The 9,540-nt window shown below is 39.9% G+C and overlaps 1 protein-coding gene across 1 annotated transcript; it reads right to left on the bottom strand.

The window, feature by feature from the left end:
• LOC109462687 (insulin-like growth factor-binding protein complex acid labile subunit) lies at nucleotides 1–7,211 on the bottom strand. The gene is made up of 3 exons (XM_019759248.1): nucleotides 7,053–7,211; nucleotides 215–748; nucleotides 1–33 (listed from the first exon to the last, which is right to left on the bottom strand). Exons 1-3 carry the CDS (start codon nucleotides 7,209–7,211, stop codon nucleotides 1–3), a joined length of 726 nt encoding a protein of 241 aa, XP_019614807.1.
• Nucleotides 7,212–9,540: the final 2,329 nt, after the last annotated feature.

The following is a 9,540-nucleotide window of genomic DNA, read 5'->3' as shown; positions in this document are numbered from 1 at the left end:
CTACAGAATACGCTGTTGGGCTAGCATGGCTTTCTGTGTTGCCAAACAAAGGTGTTGACACAGTTACTGTTGTCAGTTTTGATGTGGTTGGCTTTTTATATGTCACTTCCTTAGCGTTACCAACTAAAGATGTTAACATTGCAGATGAGGTTTGGATATCAACACTTAGTGTTGATACGGTGGGCTCTTTACATATCAATTCTTCTGTGTTAACCTCTGCAAGCTTCTGTCCCTTGAATTTGGAGGGTTGGTCACATACTATGTGCTCTTTGAATGAAGGAAATTTAGTCGTGTTTGCCCTGAGGGCAGCCATTCTGCAATCACAGTGCCAAGGGTTTCTCTCAAGTTTTATGACAGGAATAGATGGCGACAAGCCATACGCTAAAGGGAAAATGGCAAACATCTTGTTCGACCGAAGGTCCAATTTCTGGAGTTGGGACAGATTTGAAAGTGCACCAGCCTCAATCATTGTTATCTGGTTTTCGCCCAGGAACAACTGTTGTAGCAAATGTAGATTTCCAAATGTACCAGATTGAATCATTGTTATCTGGTTAAACGACAGAAATAGTACTTTGAGCTGGGAAAGATTTGCAAATACATCAGTCTGAATCGTTTTTATTTTGTTAGCGGACAGGTCCAACTTGCGGAGTTGGGTTAGATTTGCAAGTGAACCAGGTTGAATCATTGTTATCTGGTTGCGGCCCAGGAACAACTGTTGTAGCAAGTGTAGATTTGCAAGTGTACCAGACTGAATCACCGTTATGTGGTTATCGGACAGGAATAAATTCTTTAACTGTTGTAGATTTGCAAGCGTACCTGGCTGAATCGTTGCTATCTGGTTGTTGGCCAGGGCCAACCATTGTAGCTTGGGTGTATTTCTAAATGTACAGGGTTGGATGTTGCTTATTTTGTTATTCATTAAGAACAACTTTACGAGCTTGGGTAGATTGGGGAAACAATCAACAATGTGAATGCCATTCCAATCCAAATCCAAGTGATCCAAATTCTTGTATCGTAACAGCTCAGACTGACAAAGAATCGGAATAGAATTATATCTGAAACTTAAACGCTTGGTGGATGTTTTGAAGTCCTGTGGGATACTGGTAAGGTCCTTATTGTCACACTGGCAGTGATAAAGATGTGAACACCTGCAGTCAGCTTCTGGCGTGGTCGTTTTCAGGATGATGAGAAGGAAAATTAGTAGTTTGCTTCCCATGTTGTCCCGCCACCTAAAAAGAACAGGAAGCCCTGTTACGCCAAAAGCCGTTACCTCTTGAAAAATGGAGGTATCGTTTTTGGTGTGTCTGTGTGCCTCTGTGTGTGTCCGCCTGTGTGTTTGTGTTTCCGCACATTTGTAGTCAACTTCAGAACGCCTTAATGGATTGTTATGATATTGGCTATGTTGGTAGGTCATGGGAAAACAAAGGTCAAGGTCAAATATGGGCCTCCTGGTGGCTGAACCTGCAGAACTTTCGGTTTTTGTATCTTTTGTCCTGGACATGCTACGGTCTTGGTTTTTGGGTGAAAGCTTTTCCTGTCAGGAATAAGTGGTGTGGGTTTTGTCCCCCAAGCAGCTTGTTCTGGAAGTGCAGGCGAGCTTCTGCCGAAATCGTTTAAAGCGGATAAGTCCAGAAAGGAACAACGTATTTTCATCATTTGTAGCATGTAGGTATGTTGATTGTCTTACGTAGTCTTACGTATGATGCTGATTTGATTCGAAAATGGTTACTCAATGATTTTAATATTTATGATTACGATTAAAATTATAATCATGATACAGGTCTCGATATACATGAATACTCGTTTTGAAAATTGTAATCATGGTTCAAGCCTCGATGTGTTTGAAGAACACGTGCTTATATGATTATGTAGTTGTTAATTTAGAGTGTAGAATACTGTACATAGAGCTGCGTTGATTGTCTGAAACTGGCTGTTTGAATATTAACATTAAGGTTGTTTACCGTTTTACCGGCGTTTTTATGACAGTCTTGTTTTCACCACAAGAAATCTGCAGAAGGATATAAAATTTACGTCTGAAAAAGTTTTCTTTCTCCTTTTACAGAAATGTTTGTCAAAATTACATTACAGTGTTTCTGGTGTATCTTGTCTTAAGGCGTTTAAAATAAACCTCTGTGTATAGCCGTGTGAAGTCCGTGTCACACTTAGCCGTATATGGCCTGCAAACACTAGCCGAATTCAAATTTGCCTCAAAGGCTTGGTACGTTGGTGTTCAGAGGAAGTTTCTGAATGTGTGGCTTCAAGAGATAAGCTGTTTGAAGCTTTGTAAGAATAAAAAAATCATACTTATCAACAGGTCTATAAACTCTACTGATCCCAACAGGCTACATGCAGGGTTCGAAATTCAATTTTGGGAATAGGTGCACTGCACCCAACCTAAAAATTTAGGTCCACAGAAAATTTTTTGGGTGGACCATATAAAACAAAACCTAATTACAGATCTTACTGCTCCTCTTCTGAGCTTGAATCTGAAATGAGAGCTGGCTTCAAAATCTTAAACAAGTACTACAACAAACATTTTCTGACACCTAGATGCCAAGAATACCCAGTATTACTTTTTACATTTAATATGTACAAAAATACCTACAAAAATATTTGGGTGCACCAGTGCACCCACAGAAAAAAAAATGGGTGCACAGTGCGCTAAGGTGCACATGTACCCAGTATTTCGAGCCCTGGCTACATGGCTACATACATTAAATGTCAGGGCACACAGGTCAGCACCCCTGGTGCCTTTTTCATGAAGCCTGCCCCTGTCACACATTCACGACCTTCCCCCTAATTTGTTCCCGAACACCAGCCGACCAGGTTCAGCTGACTTTTGCGAGCACTGTGGCCAGATTTAGGCTACGACTACCTTTGTTAACGAATCGAAACGAATTTGTGTTAAATTTGAGTCAAATTTAAACCCCGAACATGCCATAAAAACGGCTGACTTAATGGCTGGTTGGGTATTCTGTTGACATGCAGTCGAATACCACCCATGGTAGAACCTCCCGACGGACCACCAAATGTTTTCAAAGCATGTATTTTGAAATATTTGGCTGGCGTAGCCGAATTCGACGAACAGGAGCCGACTTTTCATCGAAAGCATGGTCGGGGGCGTTCGGCTAGTGTTCGGGAGGCTAAATTCGTGAATATGCGACAGGTCTCCATGCTGAAATTTTGTTCTTGTGCAAGATCGCTAAACGTTTTCTGATTGTTGGGATTTTTGACAGGCAGCTACCTTCGCTAGGGGTCAGAAAACGCTACAATTCTCTGGGCCTTTAAAATCTCCTTCTAGAATTGAACCACATGAAAGTATATTTAACTGTCATCATAATTTAACATTATATCCACTGGTAGACACATACCTTTTTAATAGGCCAGTCAGAAAACCTTCAGTTGGTAATATCTGGGGAGGAACCCGTGTAGAACGCCTGAGACACCGCGGTTGGTCTTGTTGGGTGCGTCCCTCGGTAGCTGATCCGTAATGCCGTGTGACAAACAACCCAAGATTGGTCTTACGTATGATGGTTCAGGCCTCGATGTGTTTGAAGAACACGTGCTTATATAATTATGTAGTTGTTCCTTTATAGTGTAAAATACTGTACATAAAGCTGTGTTGATTGTCTGAAACTGGCTGTTTGAATATTAACATTAAGGTTGTCTACTGTTTTACTGACGTTTTTATGACTTTGTTTTCACCACAGAAAATCTGCAGAGGAATAAGAAATTTACTTCTGATTTCGTATTGCCATGGCAACGGCTTTCTGACTGTCAGTTTTTAGGAAATTTGTTAATTTCTGTTTAAACATTAAGATTTTATGGGTTTCATGTTTAATTACACTCCCATTCTAACCATTATTAACATCTTGTATGCTTATATGCAATTTCTATCATAGAATTTCATGGTATGCCGGGTAAATTGCGCGCGCGCGCAAACACACACAAACACACTCACACACACACACACATACACACACTCACACACACACACACACACACACATACACACATAAAAACAACCACACAAACACAAACACACTAGTTTAGTAAGTTGACCACAATGTACTTTATTCAAATATTAATCGTTGGTAATTTGTAAAAACATACCACTGCTCTTTCAGGATTCTAAAATACATCAACATTGAAATATATTGATTTACAAAACATAGCATCATTGATAATAAGAACTGTTACGATAGACCACAAAGAGTTCTTTAAAAACGAAAATTGCAACCGGTATTACCATATGTAAAGGCCAAAGTAATTTAAAAACAGTAATAATGACAATTTACTTCAAATTGTACCAAACGTAATTTTTACATTTAAGACAATACTTTGCTCTGCTACTATATATTCAAACTAAAACTGTCCATACTTATGTACAATTATACCCCCCCCCCCTAAAGCAATGGGCTGTTCATACACTAAACGTTTTGCTTTTGTTATCTTTCCGAAATTATTAAAATCATTGTCTCTCAAACAGCAACTTTGACCAACAAGCATGCCGCTCTTGACATTTTACATAGCTTTATGTTTCTCGTAGCAATTTAACTTCATAGGCTGAAAAATTAAGTCTTTTATTAATATATTCTATAAATAACGAACCATTTGTTTACTCATTGTATCACAACAGATCATTCCTCCGACTTAGACTTCCTGTCTGCTCTTGAATAAGCTTCGTTGTCGCTGTTAACATTTTACATACTTGTAGCTTCTTTTGGCAATTCATTGTAATATTTTTATCTTTCCCACAATTGATATGATCCTTAATTAAACATAAAAAAGTGAAATAATGAAATCAAATTGACAATGCCACCTGGCCCATGCAATGTATTCATAATGTCTAACAATGGTATTCTTATAGATTTTCGGAAATTTTGTGATTAATACTTGATAAGCTGAAATTAAAGTCTATTATTCTTTATCCCACTAACTCATTTTTTTACTTATTGTACCACAAAAAATTCTTCTTCCAACTTAGACTTACTGCCTGCTATTCAGTAAACTAATTTAGGAAAGTACTTAAGTATTAACATGTATCAAATTCGGACATTGTCCATCACTGATTTTTACTACGTGTAGTATCACTCTGTTTGGATTCTAATATACATTAAACATATTGATTAACAAAACACTACCATGACATGATCGATAATAAGAGCTGTTGTAAAACTACATTTAACCATAATTGCTACAATAGTAATTAAAAGGGAAAAAATGTCAGTCGATATGTGACGGCAAAGGTGTAATGGTCAGGTTCATTTTGAAAAAATCAGTTATGTAGTGATGATGGATGGATGATGAATGTGGATGAAGCATATTAAAATATGAACCGTTCTTTATGCAGAACCGTGCTCAGGCACCAGTTCACACGTATTTAAAACCTTGCCCGGGGGCACATGTATTTTCTTGGATACGCTGAGACTAGCCAGGGCCGTGCCTGATCCGTACCCTTAAGCTTGACAGGCAAAGAACTGCGTATTAATACGGCTCTGAATAAGATGCATTCAAGTTCTCTATGTTGACTACTTGCTTGCACTTAAATATTTCAGACTCCGACAAAAAAAGGATGTAAGAATTGTCATATGTAAAAAGACAAATACCCAGTTCTTTTACTAATATCTTATATTATCTTATCTTACCATTGAAATACCAGTAAAAGTGGTATTTCAATGGTAGTCGAGGCATGAAGCCATTTGATGCATTCGGATCGAATCACGGTCTTTCTATTTTTGGTACTGCGAATTTGACTGAGAGACAGTCAACTCTGTGCCGTAAGATGGATTACTAGCACACGAGGGTTCACTCATGGCCCGAGAGGGAACCCGCCCTATTTGAGGAGTTGCACCATAAGTTGGATTTAAAGTATCTTCTGATTTTCTGATGGCCTGGGACATGTTGGATTCAGTGATGGTCTGAGACATGCCCTGCTGTGCCCGATCATGGCCACTGGTCATTGCAGTGGCAGTGACGATTGTGCCAGTCTCAATGATGGCCTGAACCTGACACTGCCTTGTCTGATCTTGATGGTTATGAATGTCGTCATTGTGGTCATCTTGGCCAATGGCCATTACAACTTCTTTGACGTTTGTGTTAGATTCAGTGATAGCCTGAAACTGATCATGATTGTTGCCAACATCTTTACACTCGTTATCATGACCACTGGTCATCACAGAAACGGTTTGATTTGTGCGCCTACTCTTAACGAAAGCATTTGGATCTCCGTCACTCCTCATTATAAAAATGATTAATCCGATCAGGGCAAAGCCAACTACTGGAACCCAGATAGAGATAATGAGAGCAGCTATGGGCCTCCCTGGCGTAGGTTTTGGGGAGCTGCTGATTCCGGGGTTGTCTGAAGTGATTGCCAGGGGTGAAGCTAGAGTTGCTGTTGGTTTGTTAGTTTTGCCTGCAAGACACGCTGTCAAGCCAGCATTGTGTTTGAAGTACCAGAAATAGCGAAAGGTGGCAGTGCCATTGTTAGGGTTAATAGAGCTTACTTGTATGTCAGCTGGCAGTGTAGCAATGGAGGTCGACCCTACAGAATACGCTGTCGGGCTAGCATGGCTTTCTGTGTTGCCAAACAAAGGTGTTGACACAGTTACTGTTGTCAGTGTTGATGTGGTTGGCTTTTTATATGTCAATTCTTGAGTGTTAACAACTAAAGATGTTAACATTGCAGATGAGGTTTGGATATCAACAGTTAGTGTTGATACGGTGGGCTCTTTACATATCAATTCTTCTGTTTTAACCTTTGCAAGCTTCTGTCCCTTCAATTTGGAGGGTTGGTCACATACTATCTGCTCTTTGAATGAAGGAATGAGGGCAGCCATTCTGCAGTCACAGTGCCAAGGGTTTCTCTCAAGTTTTATGACAGGAATATATGGCGACATGCCATACGCTAAAGGGAAAATGGCAAACATCTTGTTCGCCCGAAGGTCCAATTTCTGGAGTTGGGGCAGATTTGAAAGTGCACCAGTCTCAATCATTGTTATCTGGTTAAACGACAGTAATAGTTCTTTGAGCTGGGAAAGATTTGCAAATACATCAGCCTGAATCGTTTTTATTTTGTTAGCGGACAGGTCCAACTTGCGGAGTTGGGTTAGATTTGCAAGTGTACCAGGTGGAATCATTGTTATCCGGTTGCCGCCCAGGAACAACTGTTGTAGCAAGTGCAGATTTGCAAATGTACCAGGTGGAATCATTGTTATTTGATTAGACGACAGAAATAGTTCTTTGAGCTGGGAAAGACTTGCAAATACATCAGTCTGAATCATTTTTATTTTGTTATGGGACAGGTCCAACTTGCAAAGTCTGGTTAGATTTGCAAGTGTACCAGGTTGAACCATTGTTATTTGATTAAACGACAGAAATAGTACTTTGAGCTGGGAAAGATTTGCAAATACATCAGCCTGAATCGTTTTTATTTTGTTAGCGGACAGGTCCAACTTGCGGAGTTGGGTTAGATTTGCAAGTGTACCAGGTCGAATCATTGTTATCCGGTTGCCGCCCAGGAACAACTGTTGTAGCAAGTGCAGATTTGCAAATGTACCAGGTGGAATCATTGTTATTTGATTAAACGACAGAAATAGTACTTTGAGCTGGGAAAGATTTGCAAATACATCAGTCTGAATCGTTTTTATTTGTTTTGGGACAGGCCCAACTTGCAAAGTCTGGTTAGATTTGCAAGTGTACCAGGTGGAATCATTGTTATCTGGTTGCGGCCCAGGATCAACTCTTGTAGCAAGTGTAGATTTGCAAATGTGTCAGACTGAATCATTGTTATCTGGTTCTCAGACAGGAATAAACGCTGTAACTGGTGTAGATTTGCAAAAGTACCTGACTGAATCGTTGTTATCTGGTTGTCGGGCAAGAACAACCATTGTAGCTTGGGTAGATTTGAAAATGTACAGGCTTGGATGTTACTTATTTTGTTTTTCATTAAGAACAACTTTACGAGCTTGGGTAGATTGGGGAAACAATCAACAATGTGAATGCCACTTTCCATCAAATCCAAGTAATCCAAATTCTTATACCGTGACAGCTCAGACTGACATAGAATCGCAATAGAATTAGATCTTAAACTTAAACTCCTGATGGATGTTTTGAAGTCCTGTGGGATCCTGGTAAGGTCCTTATTGTCACATCGGCAGTGATAAAAATGTGAACACCTGCAGTCAGCTTCTGGCGTGCTCGTTTTCAGGATGATGAGAAGGAAAATTAGTAGTTTGCTTCCCATGTTGTCCTGCCACCTAAAAAGAACAGGAAGCCCTGTTACGCCAAAAACCGTTACCTCTTGAAAAATGGAGGTATCGTTTTTGGTGTGTCTGTGTGCCTCTGTGTGTGTCCGCCTGTGTGTTTGTGTTTCCGCACATTTGTAGTCAACTTCAGAACGCCTTAATGGATTGTTATGATATTGGCTATGTTGGTAGGTCATGGGAAAACAAAGGTCAAGGTCAAATATGGGCCTCCTGGTGGCTGAACCTGCAGAACTTTCGGTTTTTGTATCTTTTGTCCTGGACATGCCACGGTCTTGGACTTTTGGTGAAAGCTTTTCTTGTCAGGAATAAGTGGTGTGGGTTTTGTCCCCCAAGCAGCTTGTTCTGGAAGTGCAGGCGAGCTTCTGCCGAAATCGTTTAAAGCGGATAAGTCCAGAAAGGAACAACGTACTTTCATCATTTGTAGCATGTAGGTATGTTGATTGTCTTACGTAGTCTTACGTATGATGCTGATTGTCTGAAAATGGTTACTCAATGATTTTAATATTTATGATTACGATTAAAATTATAATCATGATACATGGCAGGTCTCGATATACATGAATACTTGTTTTGAAAATTGTAATCATGGTTCAGGCCTCGATGTGTTTGAAGAACACGTGCTTATATGATTATGTAGTCGTTAATTTAGAGTGTAGAATACTGTACATAAAGCTGTGTTGATTGTCTGAAACTGGCTGTTTGAATATTAACATTAAGGTTGTTTACTGTTTTACTGACGTTTTTATGACAGTCTTGTTTTCACCACAAGAAATCTGCAGAAGGATATAAAATTTACTTCTGAAAAAGTTTTCTTTCTCCTTTTACAGAAATGTTTGTCATAATTACATCACAGTGTTTCTGGTGAATCTTGTCTAAGGCGTTTAAAATAAACCTCTGTGTATAGTCGTGTGAAGTCCATGTCACACTTAGCCGCATATGGCCTGCAAACACTAGCCGACTTCAAATTTGCCTCAAAGGCTTGGTACGTTGGTGTTCAGGGGAAGTTCTTGAACGTGTGGCTTCAAGAGATAAGCGTTTGAAGCCTTGTAATTGTAAAAACCATACTTAGCATCAGGTCTAAAGCGTCCACTGGTCCCAACAGGCTATACACATGACTACGTGCCAGATACAAATCAGGGCACAGCACCCCTGGTACCTTTTTCATAAAGACCCTGTCACACATTCACGACCTTCCCCCTTAGTTTCCGAACACCAGCCGACCAGGTTCGGCTGACTTTCCAAGCACTCTGAACAGATTTAGACCACGACTACC

The sequence above is a fragment of the Branchiostoma belcheri genome, unplaced genomic scaffold (genome assembly GCF_001625305.1).
Source record: "Branchiostoma belcheri isolate BF01 breed outbred unplaced genomic scaffold, Haploidv18h27 scaffold12, whole genome shotgun sequence".
NCBI lineage: Eukaryota > Metazoa > Chordata > Leptocardii > Amphioxiformes > Branchiostomatidae > Branchiostoma > Branchiostoma belcheri.
This window is presented reverse-complemented; position numbering and strand designations above follow the sequence as displayed.